The 25,413-nt window shown below is 35.2% G+C and overlaps 1 protein-coding gene across 1 annotated transcript; it reads left to right on the top strand.

The window, feature by feature from the left end:
• Positions 1–3,689: 3,689 nt before the first annotated feature.
• Positions 3,690–24,777, top strand: LOC117316893 (protein disulfide-isomerase A6-like). The gene is given in 12 exon segments (XM_033871676.1): positions 3,690–3,830; positions 7,168–7,309; positions 7,867–7,924; positions 8,972–9,217; positions 9,450–9,671; positions 12,694–12,723; positions 12,725–12,844; positions 19,640–19,797; positions 20,299–20,371; positions 20,707–20,792; positions 21,254–21,350; positions 22,106–24,777. Coding segments are annotated over 12 exon segments (1,311 nt in total). The 5' UTR covers positions 3,690–3,817; the 3' UTR covers positions 22,172–24,777.
• Positions 24,778–25,413: the final 636 nt, after the last annotated feature.

Raw genomic sequence — 25,413 nt, 5'->3', positions numbered from 1 at the left:
TATTTACATTAACCATATTTAATTGATATAATATATTGTAACTATATACATGTCACGGCTAAATGAAATCACGCACGTGGGCGTGCACCCTCGATACTCATGCACACACGTGTACACTGTATCTTACTCACACATCACATATCTTACCTGCTTGCATTGTATTTACATTTGACATAGGATTTGAACGTGTCAGAAAGACTTGAAAAAAATACAGCTTACATATTCAATAAGTTATTATTGTGTAAGCATTTTATGTCTAAGTTGTCACACTAAAGCAGTATGCATCACCAAACGCCATCTGGATAAATGCAATCAGGCAAGGTATGCTTGAGTAAACACTACAGCAAAGGCGCACACATACACTAGTATGTCTTCCACGACGTCCGAGCGTTTCAGACATCAATTACCGAGATCAATTACATTTACTGACATTACTGCACGCGTACGTAAAATAATCTATCATCCAGAAGGTGAGACTGGGGCAACCCGAAGTCAGTGGTTTATCTTATTGAGATACTAGCAATAATAATGGTAATATGAAGGCAACAACACAAATTGGTCGAAACAATTCGACTTATATAGTGGAATGAGTATTATATACGAGGTAGTAAAAAAAAATTGTTCTCACAAAGATTACAATGTAATTTACAGATGTACGTTGTACCTTATTTTAGACGATCATACACACGGTTACCGATTACAACATCTCATCTAAGATTAGTATACCTATGGTTTATAAACACATATACAAATTGTCACAACACAATATATCTATATTCATTGCAGAGACTGTTCGATACTTCAAAAATCATAGCAAACTGCAGGATGGAATCATTGGGTTGCAGAAACGACGTTTGGACCGTTCTGTGCTGTTTGACATGAATGTTTCGCTCTAAATCCAGACCATGCATCATTTAGAAGATTATATTTACCCAGATATTTATTAAGATGATTTGCTACATGTCTTTCAAATATTTTCACTAAAGTGCGAAGGATTGATATTGGTCTGTAGTTACCAGGATCATTTTTATTTCCATTTTTAAAAAGAGGAGTTATTCTTGCTTCTTTGAGTTTAGTTGAGAAAATACCAGTGTGAATACTTGTATTAAGGATATGAAGGATATGAGGAGATATAATGTGTCCACATATTTCAATGATTTTTGAGCCAATACCATCAATACCTGTAGCCTTATTAGAGACCATGTAATTTATAATTTTATATAAGCTAGTATTGTGATGAATTACGAAGTTTATATTAGAAGGTATTTAACTTTTGATATTAGTTTTAAGTTTAATATGGTCTTCTCCTTTTAACAATCTCTTTGTAATATTCTGCGGTATGTTAACAAAATGTTTATTAAGATGTTCAAAAATGTCCACTATCGTATTTACAGTGTAGTTCATAATCATTATTTATTTTCGGAGATGTTGGTAAACAGCTATTTGTGGCTTTGGATGTGAACATTTTTAAATGATTCCATAAAGAAGAGGTATTTTCATTGTTTTAATGGCATTCTTGAAGTAATTACTTTTTGATGTAATGAGTATGTCATTAGATTTGTTTCGCCAAAAAAAAAAAGAGAAAAAAAAATTGTTTCGACAATATCGATATTCTGTCCAGTTTTTTTCATTTTATGTTAATAGTCACGCAGATTTCTAGCTTGAGTAATGTCACCATTACACCATTCTGGTCATTGTTGCCGTTGCTGTCAGATAGCTCCATGCTTGCCTTACATTTGTGTTAAGGGGAGATGCAGCCGTTCAAATGCTTCATTGGCATCACTGATGTTTGATATTTCATCGACATTAGACTTAAGTAGGCCATTTAGTTTTTCTCATGATCAAATGATTTGAAGTATCGATAAGATATTGTTTTATGCGTTTTTGTTATATTTTCGTTTGTATATGGTTCAGGGTTTTTACCTAATGATTTAGCAACACATACTGGAAACTGATCGGTAAGAGCAAAAGTTAAATATTTGAAGTATCGATAAGATATTGTTTTTGTTATATTTTTGTTTGTATATGGTTCAGGGTTTGTACCTAATGATTTAGCAACACATACTGGAAACTGATCGGTAAGAGCAGTACAAGGAAAGGATATATTATAAATTAATCCTGTGTCTGTATAATATACGTGGTCTATAATAGAATTGGAACATTCAGTCACTCTGGTTGGTGTATTAATTAATTGTGTAAGACCATAACTCTGGATGATATCATTCCATTTGGTATTCGTACACCTAGTAGTAAGATCTATATTCAAATATCCCACTACAATGATATCCATGTTTTCGGCCATTGCCACTTCGAATTGTAGATCAAATAAGTCTATCCGAAATGAAGGATAACACGGGAGTTAATAAGCAGGAACTTTTTACTATTTTTCGTACCAATTTACCAACATTATCTCCACTGATTCATTCTCAATGGTATGGCGTTTTATATAAGGGACACTATCATTTATATCAACAAATACACCGCCGTCTGATTTATTTTCCCTATCTTTCCATTCAATCATGGAACCATCTACAAACATAATATCTGTAATTTCAGCAGAATTTTTCTGTATTAAAAATGAATGATTTTATTTCATTTATTTTAGGATAAAGATGTTGAAAGTTCCATCTACATAATTTAATACTATTTATCAGAGAGTTGGCCCACATACATCTCACGTTTTTATGAAAAAAAAGTATTATTGGTATTTGAAGATTATATTTAACATGCATTTGAATATGTTTTAAAGTTTCTATTTTCATTCAAAGGCAGTTCACTGAAATTATTACTTGGCATCAAATCCCAGGATAATTTGATATTATTACTAGCACAAACAGTTTTTATTGTCTGTAGTTCTGAATTAAGTTTATCCGTTGTAATATCATTTTTATCACCTTTCTTGAGCAAAGAAATGATGACTCCTTCAGACCAAAAATATTGATGGTGGAAATGCTCACCTGTGACCCCTATTTTGACACATCCTTTGTGAACGCCTGGTCCTCATCATAACTTTGTCCGTCGTTGGTCCATCAAAGTGTAACGAGCACGCGGTGAACGTAGGTTACTGGAGGCCGGGAAAAAACGTCTGGTTAACTTAGGACCTACACACGTTCTTTGTGTTAAATCAAAAATTGAAGAATTATGATTGTTGTTGTTTTTTTTGTAAAGCAATTGCAATAATCTCATTGTATTTGTGTTTATCTGTGTCATGCCAGACTTTTGTATACAAAAACAGCGTGAAAAAAGCTCAAATCTACATGAATACGAATAGTCTAGCCGTTTTTATCATGAAAGTTATCAATCAAGCCTGTCACGACATAGATAAACACTAATACAATGATATTATTGAAACTGCCCCCCCCCCCCCCCCCCCCCCCCCCCCCCGCCAAAAAAAAAAAAAAACACTTTAGATAAGCTCTCGAATTTCGTAGATCTAGATCTTATAATTTAATTGAAATATTTTATATTGAAATGTCTGTTTTCAATGTTTCTGTAACTATCCCTTGAGAAATAGAACACATCTAAAAACATTTGTGGAGGGGTTCATCATTGATTACAAACCGTTTGATTATTTTTCAAATCTTACTCGGTACTGATGCACCTTACCAGAAAAATAAATGTAAGAGTTATCTCCCGTAGGAAAACCCCCGAGATCGTGGAGATGAACACGTAATAGAAACTTTGGACCAATGAAAATGAGCCACGCTTTGCTGTTCGGGTCAGCACAAACGTGGAGAAAGTACACCGGCAACACAACAAGACCGACTCGCAAACTGAATAGAAAAGAATTTTGCAGTAGAAAAAAGACGAAGTCAGCATGCAAGTGTTTGGTAAGTGATTATATGCCAAAAGTGTAGGATAATACTTTGTGTCGTGTGGTTTTGGCCTGAACGCTACTTTAGCCGATAAAACGAAACTGGAACAGGTTGAGAGAGCTGTCATCCGATTGTAGATAAAAATGTAGTAGACGTGTTTTGATTGGTATCCGAATTACTCTTTTACCAAAAATTGTCATTTTACAATTGTATATTCCACTTGCATTGCCTTACTCATGTACGCTTGGCCTTCTGAGTGAATATACGTACAGTACTAGGCCTAGTGCCAGTAGGACCTACAAGCTTAAGGTCTTCTGGCTGGTGAATGCTTCTTCATGATTTGCTAATTCCGTCAGAAATGACGATTATATTAGCATCGATCTGTTGGAGAAAGTGGGTTCGATATACCCACGGGGGCATGCCTAGTCTTGTATTAGAAATAGCCAGAGATACCTTTATATTAAGAAATGCCCCTGTGATCTACCGAGATAATACGTGCCAACTACAGCACGATCTCAACAACATTGAATGTTGGGCAAGTGACTGGGGCATGGAGTTCAATGCTAAGAAATGTACAGTCCTTCATATTGACAGCAAATAGCCTCATTTCTACTTTCTCAGTTGTCAGATAATCCAGCAAACCAGTGAGTGCCCATACATTGTCATTACTGAACCACTAAGGTGGACCACAGGGGCATGTCTCGTCTTATATTAAAAGATAGCCAGAAATACCTATATTTCTTTATATATGGACATTTCTGACTATTTCTTAATATAAGATGACATGCCCCTGTGAGTAGTCGTCGCGCATTTCAAAAACTGTTAAAAAGGCCGACTGTTCCCCCGGTTTCATAATCCGCAACTCAAACACTGCCGACATAATTGTCAAATGTCACCCTACCTCTGCCTTGTTAGGTCAGTCTTGGAGTATGTTGTATGAGATTCATACTGCCAATACAACATAGCTAGCCTAGAGAGCATCCTGTGTAAGGTTGCACACTTTATAACTGGTGATTTCATATACATGTATAATTACAAGACCAGATGTGGACTGCGTAGGAAATATGCTAAGGGACCTGGGCCTGACTCCACTATCAGACAAACCCAAACAACAATACACATCAGGGTCATTTAAGACAGTCTATTGCTTCAGCAGTTTATCATCTATGATCAAACAACTAATATACTCATAGCAGGAACACAACGCATCTCGAGGCGATAATGAATGTTAATTGAAACGATGACATTGTACATCGTAGTGCCAACCCACGCGTGTATGACCGATATCGGACCCAGAGTGACAAGTAGTAAACAATGAAGTGTATGCAAATATTTTTATTTGTACATTTACAAAGAATAACAACCCATGTATTTCGTATTTACTCTTATATTTTAAATAATGTTTTTTTTTTAAATATATTTTTAATGCAAATAACGTAAACAATCATATAGCGCCCATTTTGAGTACCTACCTGACGATCTAAATGTGTATAAGAGGGGCCAAAACCCAACTCCGCCTATACGAATACTCCGGTTATTTGCATATTTTGTCATGGAAAAAGGGCTATGCAAATAAGCGGGTTGCTCTGTTTATATACAAGACCAGATGTGGACTGCGTAGGAAATATGCTAAGGGACCTGGGCCTGACTCCACTATCAGAGCGCAGGCAATGCTTCATCTTACCCTATTCAGTTCTTCCTATTCTTCAAAGTGGTTGAGGATACATTACCGTCTTTCCCTCATAGAACTTTATAATATCAGAAAGGGAACAATGAAAAATCTGCCTGAAAGATTTCAGCAGGTTGTCCTATAAAAATACCATCGAAATGCATTCCTTTATTTCAACCACAATAGGAGATTTAAGGTTCCACATGCACAACGGAAGAATATTACAAATACTATTTCTTCCCATGCACCATCATCGCCTGGAACCTATGTATACTTGACATGAAGACTGTCAATAACACAACTACTGAGACCTTCAAGACCTTGTCAATAACACAACTACCGAGACCTTCAAGACCTTGTCAATAACACAACTACCGAGACCTTCAAGACCTTGTCAATAACACAACTACCGAGACCTTCAAGACCTTGTCAATAACACAACTACCGAGACCTTCAAGACCTTGTCAATAACACAACTACCGAGACCTTCAAGACCTTGTCAATAACACAACTACCGAGACCTTCAAGACCTTGTCAATAACACAACTACCGAGACCTTCAAGACCTTGTCAATAACACAACTACCGAGACCTTCAAGACCTTGTCAATAACACAACTACCGAGACCTTCAAGACCTTGTCAATAACACAACTACCGAGACCTTCAAGACCTTGTCAATAACACAACTACCGAGACCTTCAAGACCTCTTTCTTTTCTGGAGTTCTTCCTCAGATGCATTACATGTCCACAAGGACCCTGTTTGTAAATATACAGATCTACACAGGCAAAATGTCTTCATGTCAATTTCAAATTGACCTGAAATTAACCTGAAAAAGACCTGAAAATGAGGTCAATTTCACATGAAGAAAATTTCAGGTCAAATTGACATGAAAATATCTTCATATGAATTCCTGTGAAATTCATGTCAATTTGACCTGAAAAAAATCATATGAATTCAGGTGAAATTCATGTCAATTTGACCTGAAAAAATATTCATGTGAATTCAGGTAAAATGTTCATTTCTTAACATGAATTGACTAATCTGCTCTTTTCAGGTCAATTTGACCTGAAAATCTTAACCTGAATTGACATGAAGACATTTTGCCTGTGTAGGCCTACTGCAGTACTATGCTCACATCTATGCCTACTGATCAGTTGATCAGCTGTCCATCATGCTAGGATACAGTCATTGATTTTGTGAGATATTTTTGGAATAAGGCACTGTCTATGGGAAGACGTTTGGGTTTTTACCCATTTGTTTCAGATACACCTATATCTGTGTCCTTCAGACAAGATTGGGATCACCAGTATTGGCCCAAAGGTGAAGCATAGTGATCCAATTAATCTGAATTCGTAGTATCTTATATTACTCACAGGAAAAGGTAAAAGCTGTGAGAAATTTTGTACCTTCCATTTAAGCAAGTTGTCAACAATATTCACTTGCTAACAGACCAAATCTACTTACCTTGGGCCATCTGACCTAGGTTTTTGCCTGCTCTGGAAATCATGCTACATTGTATATTGATTCATAAAAAAATTTTCTGGGTTGAGATATTAGGCTTCTTTAACTAAAGAAAACTTTACTTGTAAAATGATGCATTGCAGAGCTATTACAATAACATAAGAATATTTTTAAGAGATTTTTTAAAAAGATTTTACTTAATATTTTTTTTTCTTTTCAGCATTGGCCATGGTTGGCCTGTTGTCAACAGCGGCAGCCATGTACTCGGCAGGGGATGATGTCGTTCAGTTGACACCAGCAAACTTTGACAAGGAAGTGATGAACAGCGATGCTTTGTGGCTCATTGAGTTCTATGCTCCGTGGTACGTATACATCAAAGTCATGAAAATTTAATCTTCAATGCATGCATCTGAAACAGGTATTTGTAACTTCCTATGCAGTCACAGGACCATGCATCCTGATCTGACCCCTAATAATCTCTTGTTCCCTGTTTGACCCAATAAGAGCACCTGCCTCTCTAACTTAAGCGCACCCCACCTTTTTCAGGAAAGGTGGATAGGTACTGTAATTTACATCACTAATATGCCTGATAAAGAAGTTATTTTCTCCACCCAAATTCACACAAATCTTTCTTTATACATGGTTTTATGAAGCACACCTCTTTTGTGTTTTTGTTAGTGCACAGCGCACTTATCAGGTGGAATACAGTATTAAGAGATTTCACTAAAGGAAATTTTGTGGGCTTGTGTAGAAAATTTAATGTAAATTTTTTTTAATACAAAACAGGAGACAGGAGGACAAAAGAATATTGGCTGAATGAACTATATATCTTAAATATCAGTATATGAGTTCAAAATATTAAAAGTTCTTGGTGTTTGAACCTCTTAATTTAGATAATAAAATGTAGATGTATTTACAGGTGTGGACATTGTCAGTCCCTCACTCCAGAATGGAAAAAGGCTGCTAAGGCCCTAAAGGTAAACAATTTTTTTATGCCCTGCCATGAAATGGGTGGGGTGGTATATAGTGTTACCCATGTTCGCCCCGTCCCATCCTGTCTCGATGCTATGTAACTAGCTGATCTCAAGAACTGTTGAGGTTTGGGGTTGTCAATTGGTAGTGGAGGCATTTATGTCTTATAGACATTTTCTAGTTTTTCATTAAGTATTTCATCGACCTCTTTGTCAGTTATAGCAGAAGCATGTTTCTACCTAAAGATCTTTACCTCCTCTAAGATGTGTTTGTACTAAGGTTTGGTAATGCGGTATTGTTAAGATATTTAGGCCTTTTCACATGGATAGACAAAACAGGTTAGTGGGACTAGTATCAAAAAGGATAAACTTTGTAATACTTTCCTATGGAAAATAGAATTATTCAATTTAATTGATGAATTTTCCCTTAAGTTCCCAAATTTTCATGAGACTGCAGCCAATTCCCGTTCTTCGCTTCATAATCAAAAGTAAGCAGATTCATGCCCTTTTTCCCCAATTTACATATGAAGCATTACTTTCCTGATGCTAACACTATTATATTAGAGAGGTTAAGCAACCTTATGTGTAAATGTGTGTAGGCTACACTGTATATATATACACATTGACATTATTTGGAACGTTATAAAATGATGTTACAATATACACATCGTATATATATGAAGGTTTGTTTTAAGCGGCTTTTTTAAACACTTGATTGCTCAACCTTTTGTAACTAAACAAAAAAAGACACAATCTTGTCAGAAAATACTGATGTTCAAAAACATTAATTTACAGTAAATTTCACTGCGAAAATCTGTCATTCAAACACTATCGTCTACATGTTTGGACTTATTTGTAACCACCACGCTACAAGTTTTTGAAACGTATAGCAGATGCAAAACCACATGAATCAATGACATCATGCACACAAAATTCTAGGAATTCCTATTCTGCACATATATATGTAGGGAAGCTTAACCTCTCTAATTACTGTCACATCTCAAAGGTCTGTTTGAATGCCACCACTGGAAATGTTCTATTAAATTTACACAGGGTATAGTAAAGGTCGCCGCTGTGGATGCTGATGCCCACGGACAGCTGGGACAGAAGTATGGTGTTCAGGGATTCCCCACAATTAAGGTATTTGGGGGTAATAAAAACAAGCCAGAGGACTACCAAGGTGGGCGAACAGCTAACGCCATTGTCGATACAGCAATGTCTAAGGCCAAGGCCATGGTGAATGATCGTATGAGTGGGCGAGGAGGCAGAAGTGGCGGTGGTAGTAGTGGTGGGTCAAAGGTAAGTCAGAGGTTTATTTTCTTTCTTTTCGGCAGGATTAAAAAGTTAGAAGGAAAACGATTCTCCTGGTGAAATAGCATGTCCTATCTAATTCTGAATTTAGGAAAAGTCTTAATATATATACAGTGGAACTTCGTTAACTCGAACTCGGATAACTCGAAGTTTTTTCGTGGTCCCGTCGACTTCGAGTTAACGAAGTTCCACTGTATAACACATGATGATATGATTTCAGTCTGGAGATCCAAAGGATGTGATCGAGCTAACCGATGGAAACTTCCAGGAATTGGTGCTTGACAGTGAAGATTTGTGGCTAGTGGAGTTTTTCGCACCCTGGTGCGGTCACTGTAAGAATCTTGCGCCACATTGGCAGTCGGCTGCTTCCCAGATGAAGGGCAAGGTCAAATTTGGAGCTGTCGATGCTACTGTACATACTGTGTATGCTAGCAGATATGGGGTAAGGATCCTTGATATCAGATTACCAAGTCAGGATTACAGATTAAGGACCTTTAATGATCAGATTACAGAGTAAAGATCTTTAATGGTCAGATTACAGATTAAAGATCTTTCATGGTCATGGTCAAATTACAGAGTAAGGATCTTTAATGATCAGATTACAGAGTAAAGACCTTTAATGGTCAGATTACAGAGTAAGGATCTTTAATGGTCAGATTCATGAGTAAGGATCTTTAGTGGTCAGATTACAGAGTAAGGATCCTTACAGAGTTAGAATCTTTAGTAGTCAAATTATGGAGTAAGGCTCTTTAATGGTCACAGTACAGAGTAAAAAATCTTTAATGATCAGATTACAGATTAAGGACCTTTAATGATCAGATTACAGAGTAAGGATCTTTAATGATCAGATTACAGAGTAAGGATCTTTAATGGTCAGATTACAGAGTAAGGATCTTTAATGGTCAGATTTCAGAGTAAAGACCTTTAATGGCCAGATTACAGAGTAAAGCCCTTTAATGGTCAGATTCATGAGTAAGGATCTTTAATGATCAGATTACAGAGTAAAGATCTTTAATATTAAGATTCCAGAGTAAGGATCTTTAATGGTCAGATTCATGAGTAAGGATCTTTAATGGTCAGATTCATTAGTAAGGATCTTTAGTGGTCAGATTACAGAGTAAGGATCCTTACAGAGTTAGAATCTTTAGTAGTCAAATTATGGAGTAAGGATCTTTAAAGGTCACAGTACAGAGTAAAAAATCTTTAATGATCAGATTACAGAGTAAGAATCTTTAATGGTCAGATTACAGAGTAAGGATCTTTAATGGTCAGATTTCAGAGTAAGGATCTTTAATGGTCAGATTAGAGAGTAAAGCCCTTTAATGGCCAGATTACAGAGTAAGGATCTTTAATGGTCAGATTACAGAGTAAAGATCTTTAATATTAAGATTCCAGAGTAAAGATCTTTAATGGTCAGATTACAGAGTAAGAATCCTTAATGGTCAGATTACAGAGTAAGAATCTTTAATGATCAGATTACAGAGTAAGAATCTTTAATGGTCAGATTACAGAGTAAAGACATTTAATGGCCAGATTACAGAGTAAGGATCTTTAATGGTCAGATTACAGAGTAAGGATCTTTAATGGCCAGATTACAGAGTAAGGATCTTTAATGGTCAGATTACAGAATAAGGATCTTTAATGGTCAGATTTCAGAGTAAAGACCTTTAATGGTCAGATTACATAGTAAAGACCTTTAATGGTCAGATTACAGAGTAAAGATCTTTAATATTAAGATTCCAGAGTAAGGATCTTTAATGGTCAGATTACAGAGTAAGAATCCTTAATGGTCAGATTACAGAGTAAGAATATTTAATGATCAGATTACAGAGTAAGAATCTTTAATGGTCAGATTACAGAGTAATAAAGACATTTAATGGCCAGATTACAGAGTAAGGATCTTTAATGGTCAGATTACAGAGTAAGGATCTTTAATGGCCAGATTACAGAGTAAGGATCTTTAATGGTCAGATTACAGAATAAGGATCTTTAATGGTCAGATTTCAGAGTAAAAACCTTTAATGGTCAGATTACAGAGTAAGGATCTTTAATGGTCAGATTTCAGAGTAAGCCCTTTAATGCCCAGATTACAGAGTAAATCCCTTTAATGGCCAGATTACAGAGTAAAGACCTTTAATGGTCAGATTACAGAGTAAGGATCTTTAAGGGTCAGATTACAGAGTAAGGATCCTTACAGAGTTAGAATCTTTAGTAGTCAAATTATGGAGTAAGGATCTTTAATGGTCACAGTACAGAGTAAAAAATCTTTAATGATCAGATTACAGAGTAAGAATCTTTAATGGTCAGATTACAGAGTAAGGATCTTTAATGGTCAGATTACAGAGTAAGGATCTTTAATGGTCACAGTACAGAGTAAAAAATCTTTAATGATCAGATTACAGAGTAAGAATCTTTAATGGTCAGATTACAGAGTAAGGATCTTTAATGGTCAGATTTCAGAGTAAAGACCTTTAATGGCCAGATTACAGAGTAAAGACCTTTAATGGTCAGATTACAGTGTAAGGATCTTTAATGGTCAGATTTCAGAGTAAAGCCCTTTAATGGTCAGATTACAGAGTAAGGATCTTTAATGGTCAGATTACAGAGTAAGGATCTTTAATGGTCAGATTTCAGAGTAAAGCCCTTTAATGGTCAGATTACAGAGTAAAGCCCTTTAATGGCCAGATTACAGAGTAAAGACCTTTAATGGTCAGATTACAGAGTAAGGATCTTTAATGGTCAGATTACAGAGTAAGGATCTTTAAGGGTCAGATTACAGAGTAAGAATCCTTACAGAGTTAGAATCTTTAGTAGTCAAATTATGGAGTAAGGATCTTTAATGGTCACAGTACAGAGTAAAAAATCTTTAATGATCAGATTACAGAGTAAGAATCTTTAATGGTCAGATTACAGAGTAAGGATCTTTAATGGTCAGATTACAGAGTAAGGATCTTTAATGGTCAGATTTCAGAGTAAAGCCCTTTAATGGCCAGATTACAGAGTAAAGACCTTTAATGGTCAGATTACAGAGTAAGGATCTTTAATGGTCAGATTACTGAGTAAAGACATTTAATGGTCAGATTACAGAGGAAGGATCTTTAATGGACAGATTAAAGATCTTTCATGGTCATGGTCAAATTACAGAGTAGGATCTTTAATGGTCAGATTACAGAGTAAAGACCTTTAATGGTCAAGATTAAAGAGTAAAGCCCTTTAATGGCCAGATTTCAGAGTAAAGACCTTTAATGGTCAAGATTAAAGAGTTAGGATCATAAAAGATGAGATTTCAGAGTTAAGATCATAAAAGGTCAGATTTCAGAGTTAAGACATTAAATGGTCAGATTACAGAGATAGGATCCTTAATGGTGATGATGGAAGGAACAATTTATTGTAAATAAGGCCCTTAGATTGTAAACTCCTCAATTGTTTTCCTGTTGTTGAACTGTTTGTTCTTGTAATTATAGGTTCGTGGCTACCCTACCATTAAAATGTTCCCCTGCAGGGAAAAAGGATGGCGAGGCTGCAGAATATGATGGAGGTCGAACCGCCTCAGATATTGTTGCATGGGCCACAGACAAAGTCGCTGCAAATATTCCACCCCCAGAAGCCTACCAGGTATATTTATGTCATTCACATATTCAAATATTTATCCATACATTGATACAGATAGAATTGTTTTTTGTCCCCTACAGATAAAACTGAGGGGACTATGGTTTATTCTCTGTCTAACCTCTACGTAATGCCAAAGTTTTTCAGTGCTCTCGCAGATTTATTCCTTGAGAGATTTTGATCTAACTTCACACACTGATAAATGACCATAATATCTTGGAAAGTTTGAGTTTCAGGGTTTTTGGGTCAATGTCAAGGTCACTTACTATTTTTACTTGGAGCCAGTTTTTTTGGTCAATGTCAAGGTCACTGTTAATATTTTTAGTTGGAGTCAGTAGGGGACATCTATTGCTTTAGCAATACCCAGTATGCATGTTAACAATGTAACTGTCAGGAGAGAAACATGGTTTGGTGGGACACAAATTATTTGTGTCAGGATCAGCTGTAAAATCTGTCAATGAAATAAAAATGATGGAAGTATTGTAAAACATGACTAACCAGATAAAACCAGATTAACACATCTTGGGCTGCAACAATACTTGTCATAGAAAACAATACACAGAAACACCTATTAGAACAATCATAATTTAGTGGAATGATTCAGGTGCAAAACTCACTGAATGACATTTACAGCGTTCAATTTTAAAGGGGGCCATGGGACCATTGGCCCACAATCGTCCTGAATGACCCACATAGTTCAGGAAAATCCTTTAAATTTCAAAATGGCCCATACATTATATTACAGATAGTTCTTTTTCTTGAAAATGACCAATCTATTTGGTAACCTTAAATAATCCCTGATTTTGTTTGATGTTATGATGATGTTTGCTGCAGTCTGTTGTTTGTTGTTTAGGTAACATTTATAGTTGTCATACTTAGGTGAGATTTACAGTAGTTAACATTGCTTGATGTTTAGATGAATTTTAAGAAATTGGCGATTGATGTTTAGGTGACATTTACATTGTTGCATTGTTTGATGTTAAGGTGATGTGTTAAGTGGTTGTCATTGTTTGATGTTTAGATTAAGTTTTGATCAGTTGACATTGGATGGTAATTGATGTTTACAGTAGTCAATGTTGTTTGATGTTTAGGTGATGTTTACAGTAGTCAATGTTTGATGTTTAGGTGATGTTTACAATAGTCAACGTTGTTTGATGTTTAGGTGATGTTTACAGTAGTCAATGTTGTTTGATGTTTAGGTGATGTTTACAGCAGTCATTGTTGTTTGATGTTTAGGTGATGTTTACAGTAGTCAATGTTGTGTGATGTTTAGGTGATGTTTACAGTAGTCAATGTTTGATGTTTAGGTGATGTTTACAGTAGTCATTGTTTGATGTTTAGGTGATGTTTACAGTAGTCAATGTTTGATGTTTAGGTGATGTTTACAGCAGTCAATGTTGTTTGATGTTTAGGTGATGTTTACAGTAGTCAATGTTGTTTGATGTTTAGGTGATGTTTACAGTAGTCAATGTTGTTTGATGTTTAGGTGATGTTTACAGTAGTCAATGTTGTTTGATGTTTAGGTGATGTTTACAGTAGTCAATGTTGTTTGATGTTTAGGTGATGTTTACAGTAGTCAATGTTGTTTGATGTTTAGGTGATGTTTACAGTAGTCAATGTTGTTTGATGTTTAGGTGATGTTACAGTAGTCAATGTTGTTGATGTTAGGTGATGTTTACAGTAGTCAATGTTGTTTAGTATGTTGTTTAGGTGATGTTTACAGTAGTCAATGTTGTTTGATGTTTAGGTGATGTTTACAGTAGACAATGTTGTTTGATGTTTAGGTGATGTTTACAGTAGTCAATGTTGTTTGATGTTTAGGTGATGTTTACAGTAGTCAATGTTGTGTGATGTTTAGGTGATGTTTACAGTAGTCAATGTTGTTTGATGTTTAGGTGATGTTTACAGTAGTCAATGTTTGATGTTTAGGTGATGTTTACAGTAGTCAATGTTGTTTGATGTTTAGGTGATGTTTACAGTAGTCAATGTTGTTTGATGTTTAGGTGATGTTTACAGTAGTCAATGTTGTGTGATGTTTAGGTGATGTTTACAGTAGTCAATGTTTGATGTTTAGGTGATGTTTACAGTAGTCAATGTTGTTTGATATTTAGGTGATGTTTATAGTAGTCAATGTTGTTTGATGTTTAGGTGATGTTTACAGTAGTCATTGATGTTTAGGTGATGTTTACAGTAGTCAATGTTTGATGTTTAGGTGATGTTTACAGTAGTCAATGTTGTTTGATGTTTAGGTGATGTTTACAGTAGTCAATGTTGTGTGATGTTTAGGTGATGTTTATAGTAGTCAATGTTGTTTGATGTTTAGGTGATGTTTACAGTAGACAATGTTGTTTGATGTTTATAGTAGTCAATGTTGTTTGATGTTTAGGTGATGTTTAAAGTAGTCAATGTTTGATGTTTAGGTGATGTTTACAGTAGTCAATGTTGTTTGATGTTTAGGTGATGTTTACAGTAGTCAATGTTGTTTGATGTTTAGGTGATGTTTATAGTAGTCAATGTTGTTTGATGTTTAGGTGATGTTTACAGTAGTCAATGTTGTGTGATGTTTAGGTGATGTTTACAGTAGTCAATGTTTGATGTTTAGGCGATGTTTACAGTAGTCAATGTTGTTTGATGTTTAGGTGATGTTTACAGTAGTCAATGTTGTTTGATGTTTAGGTGATGTTTACAGTAGTCAATGTTGTTTGATGTTTATAGTAGTCAATGTTGTTTGATGTTTAGGTGATGTTTACAGTAGTCAATGTTGTTTGATGTTTAGGTGATGTTTACAGTAGTCAATGTTGTTTGATGTTTAGGTGATGTTTATAGTAGTCAATGTTGTTTGATGTTTAGGTGATGTTTACAGTAGTCAATGTTGTGTGATGTTTAGGTGATGTTTACAGTAGTCAATGTTTGATGTTTAGGCGATGTTCCAATGGGCCCAAATCGCTCACCTGCAATGCAGTGATCTTTTCATATATGGATCCTGCAGTTATTTGAAAGCATGCTACAGGACCAATATAATGTCTCTCTGCACTTTGGCTTTTCACTAAAAATCATTTAAAGATTTAAGCATACTTGATCGACGTGACCTTGAATGTGAGTCAAGGTCATTCATTTGAACAAACTTGGTAGCCCTTTACCGCAGCATGCTACAGTCCCAATATCAACTCCCTGGGGCTCTTGGTTATTGAGAAGAAGTCGTTTAAAGATTTTAGCCTTTTGACCCCTGTGACCTTGAATGAAAGTCAAGATCATTCATTTGAACAAACTTGGTAGCCCTTCACCCCAGCATGCTACAGGCCAAATATTAGGTCTCTGGGACTGTTGGTTATTGAGAAGAAGTCGTTTAAAGATTTTAGCCTTTTTGGCCCCTGTGACCTTGAATGAAGGTCAAGGCCATTCATTTGAACAAACTAGGTAGCCCTTCATCCCAGCATGCTACAGACCCAATATCAACTCCCTGGGACTCTTGGTTATTGAGAAGAAGTTGTTTAAAGATTTTAGCCTTTTTGACCCCTGTGACCTTGAATGAAGGTCAAGGTCATTCATTTGAACAAACTTGGTAGCCCTTTACCCCAGCATGCTACAGACCCAATATCAACTCCCTGGGACTCTTGGTTATTGAGAAGAAGTCGTTTAAAGATTTTAGCCTTTTTGACTCCTGTGACCTTGAATGAAAGTCAAGGTCATTCATTTGAACAAACTTGGTAGCCCTTCACCCCAGCATGCTACAGGCCAAATATTAGGTCTCTGGGACTCTTGGTTATTGAGAAGAAGTCGTTTAAAGATTTTAGCCTTTTTGACTCCTGTGACCTTGAATGAAAGTCAAGGTCATTCATTTGAACAAACTTGGTAGCCCTTTACCCCAGCATGCTACAGGCCAAATATTAGGTCTCTGGGACTGTTGGTTATCGAGAAGAAGTCGTTTAAAGATTTTAGCCTTTTTGGCCCCTGTGACCTTGAATGAAGGTCAAGGCCATTCATTTGAACAAACTAGGTAGCCCTTCATCCCAGCATGCTACAGACCCAATATCAACTCCCTGGGACTGTTGGTTATTGAGAAGAAGTTGTTTAAAGATTTTAGCCTTTTTGACCCCTGTGACCTTGAATGAAGGTCAAGGTCATTCATTTGAACAAAATTGGTAGCCCTTTACCCCAGCATGCTACAGACCCAATATCAACTCCCTGGGACTCTTGGTTATTGAGAAGAAGTCGTTTAAAGATTTTAGCCTTTTTGACTCCTGTGACCTTGAATGAAAGTCAAGGTCATTCATTTGAACAAACTTGGGAGCCCTTTACCCCAGCATGCTACAGACCCAATATCAAGTCCCTGGGTCTTTTGGCTATTTAGAAGAAGTCGTCTAATTTTTTTTTAGCATATTTGACCCCTGTGACCTTGAATGAAAGTCAAGGTCATTCATTTGAACAAACTTGGTAGCCCTTTACCCCAGCATGCTACAGACCCAATATCAACTCCCTGGGACTCTTGGTTATTGAGAAGAAGTTGTTTAAAGATTTTAGCCTTTTTGACCCCTGTGACCTTGAATGAAGGTCAACGTTATTCATTTGAACAAACTTGGTAGCCCTTCACCCCAGCATGCTACAGGCCCAATATTAGGTCTCTAGGCCTTTTGGTTATTGAGAAGAAGTTGCTTGAATGGAAAGTTGACGCCGGACGGCCGGACGGACGGACGACGGACGGACGACGGACGCCGCGCCACGGCATAAGCTCACTTGCCCTTCGGGCAGGTGAGCTAATAAAACCAGATCAACACATCTTGGGCTGCAACAATACTTGTCATAGAAAACAATACACAGAAACACCTATTAGAACAATCATAATTTAGTGGAATGATTCAGGTGCAAAACTCACTGAATGACATTTACAGCGTTCAATTTTAAAGGGGGCCATGGGACCATTGGCCCACAATCGTCCTGAATGACCCACATAGTTCAGGAAAATCCTTTAAATTTCAAAATGGCCCATACATTATATTACAGATAGTTCTTTTTCTTGAAAATGACCAATCTATTTGGTAACCTTAAATAATCCCTGATTTTGTTTGATGTTATGATGATGTTTGCTGCAGTCTGTTGTTTGTTGTTTAGGTAACATTTATAGTTGTCATACTTAGGTGAGATTTACAGTAGTTAACATTGCTTGATGTTTAGATGAATTTTAAGAAATTGGCGATTGATGTTTAGGTGACATTTACATTGTTGCATTGTTTGATGTTAAGGTGATGTGTTAAGTGGTTGTCATTGTTTGATGTTTAGATTAAGTTTTGATCAGTTGACATTGGATGGTAATTGATGTTTACAGTAGTCAATGTTGTTTGATGTTTAGGCGATGTTTACAGTAGTCAATGTTTGATGTTTAGGTGATGTTTACAATAGTCAACGTTGTTTGATGTTTAGGTGATGTTTACAGTAGTCAATGTTGTTTGATGTTTAGGTGATGTTTACAGCAGTCAATGATGTTTAGGTGATGTTTACAGTAGTCATTGTTTGATGTTTATGTGATGTTTACAGCAGTCAATGTTGTTTGATGTTTAGGTGATGTTTACAGTAGACAATGTTGTTTGATGTTTAGGTGATGTTTACAGTAGTCAATGTTTGATGTTTAGGTGATGTTTACAGTAGTCAATGTTGTTTGATATTTAGGTGATGTTTACAGTAGACAATGTTGTTTGATGTTTAGGTGATGTTTACAGTAGTCATTGATGTTTGATGTTTAGGTGATGTTTACAGTAGACAATGTTGTTTGATGTTTAGGTGATGTTTACAGTAGTCAAGTTGTGTGATGTTTAGGTGATGTTTACAGTAGTCAATGTTGTGTGATGTTTAGGTGATGTTTACAGTAGTCAATGTTTGATGTTTAGGTGATGTTTACAGTAGTCAATGTTGTTTGATGTTTAGGTGATGTTTACAGTAGTCAATGTTGTTTGATGTTTAGGTGATGTTTACAGTAGACAATGTTGTTTGATGTTTAGGTGATGTTTACAGTAGTCATTGGTGTTTGATGTTTAGGTGATGTTTACAGTAGTCAATGTTTGATGTTTAGGTGATGTTTACAGTAGTCAATGTTTGATGTTTAGGTGATGTTTACAGTAGACAATGTTGTTTGATGTTTAGGTGATGTTTACAGTAGTCATTGGTGTTTGATGTTTAGGTGATGTTTACAGTAGTCAATGTTTGATGTTTAGATGATGTTTACAGTAGTCAATGTTGTTTGATGTTTAGGTGATGTTTACAATAGTCAATGTTTGATGTTTAGGTGATGTTTACAGTAGTCAATGTTTGATGTTTAGGTGATGTTTACATTAGTCAATGTTGTTTGATGTTTAGGTGATGTTTACAGTAGTCAATGTTTGATGTTTAGGTGATGTTTACAGTAGTCAATGTTGTTTGATGTTTAGGCGATGTTTACAGTAGTCAATGTTGTTTGATGTTTATAGTAGTCAATGTTGTTTGATGTTTAGGTGATGTTTACAGTAGTCAATGTTGTTTGATGTTTAGGTGATGTTTACAGTAGTCAATGTTGTTTGATGTTTAGGTGATGTTTACAGTAGTCAATGTTGTTTGATGTTTAGGCGATGTTTACAGTAGTCAATGTTGTTTGATGTTTATAGTAGTCAATGTTGTTTGATGTTTAGGTGATGTTTACAGTAGTCAATGTTGTTTGATGTTTAGGTGATGTTTACAGTAGTCAATGTTGTTTGATGTTTAGGTGATGTTTACAGTAGTCAATGTTTGATGTTTAGGTGATGTTTACAGAAGTCAATGTTGTTTGATGTTTAGGTGACCTCCCAGGATGTACTGACACAGAATTGCCAGGACCAGCAGATCTGTGTTGTGGCCGTCCTTCCACACATTCTCGACTGCCAGGCAGACTGTAGGAACAAATACCTGGCCATCCTAAAAGCTATGGGTGAAAAGTACAAGAAAAACCAGTGGGGGTAAGAACACACTACACTCTCTATGTAGTAATTATAGCACTAAAAATGGCTAAAGAGGAAACTCGTAGTAAAGATGAAACAGGACTGTAGGATGAATTCCCACGAAGCATTCTGAAGTTATTTCTTCTCTTACTAACAGTGCAAACACCAGATAACAATCAGGTTGAAGCACAATCATAAGTTCCTGAAATAATGTATCAAGTTGTGTACTATATCATGTTGACAAATGCTGGAAGGCATATTAGGGAGGAATGTTGTGGGTGGGGAGGAGGGGAGGCACAGAGAATACTGTCCTTACCTAAAATAATGTGTGCAAAGAAATCAAAATGACAAACTACAATGATAGTTATCAGAAATAGAGTGAAAGTTAATCCAAGATCCAAGATGAAAACGATGAAAGGACTTCTTTAAATGGAACCAGGTCAATATTCATTACATTCTTTATTATAAGTACAGTTGAGGAACATCACTTGAATGAAACAATGAAATCTTGTGTTACAGATGGGTTTGGTCTGAGGCTGCAGCTCAGCCAGAGCTTGAGTCGGCCCTTGGTATTGGAGGATTTGGCTACCCAGTGAGTAAACAGCAATAAGGTTTTTCATTGAATATACATGTGCTGCGAAATATTGGTGAAATTATGTAATTAGCATGATGAAAATATGTAGTTACCCACTGTTGACCAAAACTACCGTCATGGCAAACAGATTCTTAATGGGATTTTACTGCAAGTGTTGTGAATATAAAAGTTATCATTCTCTATAGCCTAATGTCTTTCTTATCAGATGTCAATTTACGACAGCATGTAGCCTCTTGTTTGAAGATATTTCCTGTTATCAATCTCAACAATTTATCATGTACAGTTCTGTGGTTGATGACCATCAAGATAATATTGTTTGGTTTCTTTTTAAGGCCATGGCAGCTCTCAACTCCAGGAAGAAACTGTATGTACTCCTGAAAGGACCATTTAGTGAGAGTGGTATCAACGAATACCTGAGGTAAGTCTGCTCTGTAATCACTTGTTAAATACACAGTTTATTACAATTTACTGTGTCAACTTTCAACACACTTAGTTGTATATTATCAATACATATACAGTACAAGTTGAGTTTTTTGATGGTTCGAAGTTTTACCAAATATTAGAAATAAAACTGATGTACGTATTATTATCAATGGACCATTCTTTTTCTTGATTTTCTTTATTTCAATCTAACCTTGAAAATAGCAAAAAAAAAATGTCACGTATTATGTAGCAAACTTAACTGTATGTTGGTTAGCCCGACTTAAAACAATATTTTGAAATGGTACTAAGATATAATCTTCAAAATGATATACATGTATTTGAAATCATAAACTAGTTAACAAAAAATTGAAAACAACAAAAAATGAAATAATAAAAAAAATTGTCAGCTATCTTTAGCATTGATTCAATTCTATACTGTAATCCTCTGTTTATCAGGGACCTGTCATATGGTAAGGGATCTTCTGTGTTGATGAAAGATAGTGAACTACCCAAGGTACAGACTCTGGAACCCTGGGATGGAAAGGACGGAGTGGTAAGTCTATATCAAAAATGAAAGATGCTATACAGACCATTTCCTTATAAACGAAGACAATATTATCTCTTCTTAAATTCATGAGAATTGTATACAGTAGTTGTCTTTGCAATAACCCAATGTCTGATAATAACCCAATGGCTAGCAACAACACCACCCATTGTGTAATGTTGTGCAATCACACCACTGCAATATGTCAAAATTATCTCCCTTACAAAAATGTTTTACTTCAGCAATATAGAACATTTAACTTGGAATTGTCTTTCAATGAAATTACATAGCATAATAGCCTGTTACGTTGTTAGAGTGGACCTCATTTGAATATAAGGGCCAGTCACTTTTAGATACCATATACCCTTAAACATGAATGGGTCACAGTACTGTATAGTTATTATCTCACCAAAGAACCAAGGTACAAGTTGAGCTTATGCCGACCCTACGTCCGTTTGTCCATCAACAATAACCTTGATAACTTGAGTATTGAGTTATTGCCCTTTGTAATGATATTATTATTGGACCTTGAAAAAATAATAATTGGAGTAAATATCAACCAATTTTGATGAAACTTTGTGTACATCCATATATCGACAAGATTTCAGACAAGTTCGAAAATCGAAATTATACAACAGTAACTTGAGTTACAGGTTAAGTCCTCCTCGCATATCATCACGGTACAGTGAACATCCTCTATTTATACGTGTGTTTGGAATAACCATACAAAAATTGTATAATTATTTGTGTAACTTTTGTTCCAGTTGGATGTGGAAGACGAGATTGATCTGAGTGATGTTGAACTGGATGACCTCAAGGATGAACTATGATACAGAAAACCAGAATTAATTTATCATTTTATGTATGCAAATAATGTATGGAACATTGTATGAAGAATTGGTATGAAAAATAGTATGCAACATTGTACAACATTGTTTGAGTGCTGTATGGAAAAAGTGTATGAAATTTTACTCTGAGAGTATGAAAAAAAGTGTATGATATTGTTTTTTTGTTATTTTGGTAGGAGATTGTTACTTCAGAAGTGAGTGGTGAAACTAATGCTCTAACAAATCATATAAACACTGTAACTTAAATGTAAACAGTAGGTGCTTCCTTCTTTCTAGCTTAATACATATTATTCTGACTGTCAGATGTCATAATTATAGAAACGGTTTCCAGGTTCCAACATCAACAGTGTATATGCTGACATTGTTTGCTATGTTGTAGCATCTGTCTGCTTCCTTACACCTTGGCCTAGCTTGCATTTCATACAACATATTCCAAAAGGAAGAACTTATACACTACACAGAGATAAAAATCTTCACTCGTATTAGAATTTATTTTCCAAGAAAAAATGTGTTTAGACATGTACATCAGTAGGAAGTATTGCCTTATATGTACATGTTTTGGATATACGTCAACCATTTAATAACACTGTAAAATCTTGATGACATTGGTAGCTATGGTTGTTTTTGGATATGTACATAGTCGTAGTTGTTATGTTTACGTTGTTGGTGCTCTAACATATGTAGGGGGAATGTTGTGTATGTGTGGTTCTAACCCAAAGTAAGTAGTCTAATAAACAAATTGTATCTAGATTAGCCAGTGTATAAAGGTACTCTGACAAGTACCTGATGAAAGCCAAGCATTATGTGATTATGTATTGTGTAACCCCAGTAGGGAGTATTATCTAGAGAGTATCCCGAAGTTCTTCTCCTGCATGCTTGTTACGTTATTCAGACCACTCGTGTTGGTGTTGTGTGAGTACATGATATAGGCAATATTTTTCACTCAAGTATTTGTTCATCATTTATTTCTGTAGTCACTAATATTATCATACCTCTATATTAAATATATAAAATAAATTTCTGGCTATTACTAATATTAGTTTAATCCTAATTAATTGATCAAAAATCTTCTCTGATATAACACTCATTACAGAATGATATTTATTGGGTACGTATTCAAAGTTTTCTTTAACAATTAATACACTATAACACTCTCTTAAGAACATCAAGAAAGAAAATGATATGAAACATACATTTGAGTTTGCAGTTAGGACTACTAGTACCTTCTGTTTTGTAACAAATAATTTGACAAGCATAACCTGAGGTGTTTATTTAATGAAATTTTCTTGTGGAAGAAATTCACCAGTCATTTCTGAAGTAATATTCTGTATTGTTAAAATGAGTGCATGATTGTGGATAAGATTTAAAGTCTTTAAAGCTTTTGACAATGTTGTACATGTGTATGTGTGAGGTTTGTTTTTTCCTGTCTGATTTCGTTCGGGTGATGATTTTATTATGTCATTTTCCATAACATAATGTGAAATTATGTCACAATTATTTCCCTACATTTATAATGTACATGTAGTGCTGAAAAAATGCTTTAAAAAACATAATACAGTCAAACCTGCTCTAACAACCGCGTGTGTATACAACCGATTTTAAGATTCTCCGTGAGATTTTACTACACATGTATAATGACCCTCTGTATAGCGACCATTAACATTGAAAATGGCAAGTAATCAGTATAGATACATTGAAACAAAGATTGAAGGAAGTTACCGTCATAGAAACAAAGATTGATTTTAAGAAAAATGAATCATGATTTTTACATATTTTATTTTCAATGTTAACCGTTTTCAAAGTTTATAATTAATGGCAACGAAAGTATTTTTATTTTCAAATGGAGCATATCAATCTTGGTGATATAAATGATTTTTTTTAAATCAACAAATATTAAAAGTATCTGATCCTTTTTGTAAAACGTTGTGTTGCAAATTCAGACACAAAGTAAAATTGTAAAAATTCAATCAAAAATTCCTCAAATTTATAAAATTATACTTTTACTGTAAATATTGTAGTGGCCATCAACTAATTTATATAAAAAAAAAAAATTGATTTATATGGTTCTGTGTACATAAGTGATATCATACAGATTCTAGTTTTGTCTAAGAAAATATTGAAAACTTACCAAGTTGTCACAATTACCTGTATGTATTTGGGGCAGTCATATGACAACTAAACTTTGTTTTTTGGTTTATATTGTTGTTAATATGTATAGACATTATACACCATTAATTACATATATTGCATCAGTATATTTCCAATTCACAAATTTCATTTTTACAGAACAGAAATCTTAAAGAGCTTTAAGTTTTCAGTTATGAAAATATGGAAATGGTCATATTTTATTGTCGTTGTATAGTTCATCAAGTGCTACTTGTATTTGACTGGAGGACATCCATACTTTTATGAATGTTATCATTTATTAAGTGATTTGACGTAATATGTTTTGTGTTTCTAACAGTCAAGTGGAACATGATGCATGTTGTATTACTTATAATTACTGATGCAAGGATCATGTTGAGAAAGAATTCACTGTAGACGAATCAATCATGGGAAAAATAAAAATAATAAAAAATAAACCGAAACTATTGGTGTTTTGTTTTGGCTCAACTGGCACAATCTTACTGCAGTCTGTCAACATTTTATTTAACTTATTTCAAAGCCTTAATTATTCTCAAGAATCGGCAGATTACACTTCCCAAGAATCACCTAGCAAATTGCAATAAAACAACCTTCTCGAGAATCACTTTGTAGATTATGACTAAAGCACGAACAGGGCAGCAAGGGCCCGTCTGGTTGTAATACACATTCCTCTTAATCATCAAGACATCTTTGATCTACCCATACAGATGAGGTTGATGTTTGACACTTGGACTTCAAAATTACAAGGAAGCAGAATATAGTTTTTACATTTACCAAGATGCGACTGGTTTCCCTCCCCCTCTATATTTGCTGGGCTAACAGAAATGTAAATATTGATGCAATCTTATTTGTTAGTTTTGATTTGTTTTATTTCATAATGTCCCCATCAAGAGACAGTATCATAGAGATTCATTTGGTCTTTGAACTTTGGACATAAATGACCTGGACCTTTAATCCAGTGAGGGGCTGTGATAGCTCAGCTGGTTAGAGCATTGGGTATATAACTTCAGAAAGATCTGAGGTGAGTGGTTTGATGCTTTTGTCAGTATAACAAAATGTTCATCTGTGAAAAAATGCAT

The sequence above is a fragment of the Pecten maximus genome, chromosome 18 (genome assembly GCF_902652985.1).
Source record: "Pecten maximus chromosome 18, xPecMax1.1, whole genome shotgun sequence".
Lineage (NCBI taxonomy): Eukaryota > Metazoa > Mollusca > Bivalvia > Pectinida > Pectinidae > Pecten > Pecten maximus.
Note: the sequence above shows the minus strand (reverse complement) of the source record. Positions and strands in the feature narration are given on the sequence as shown.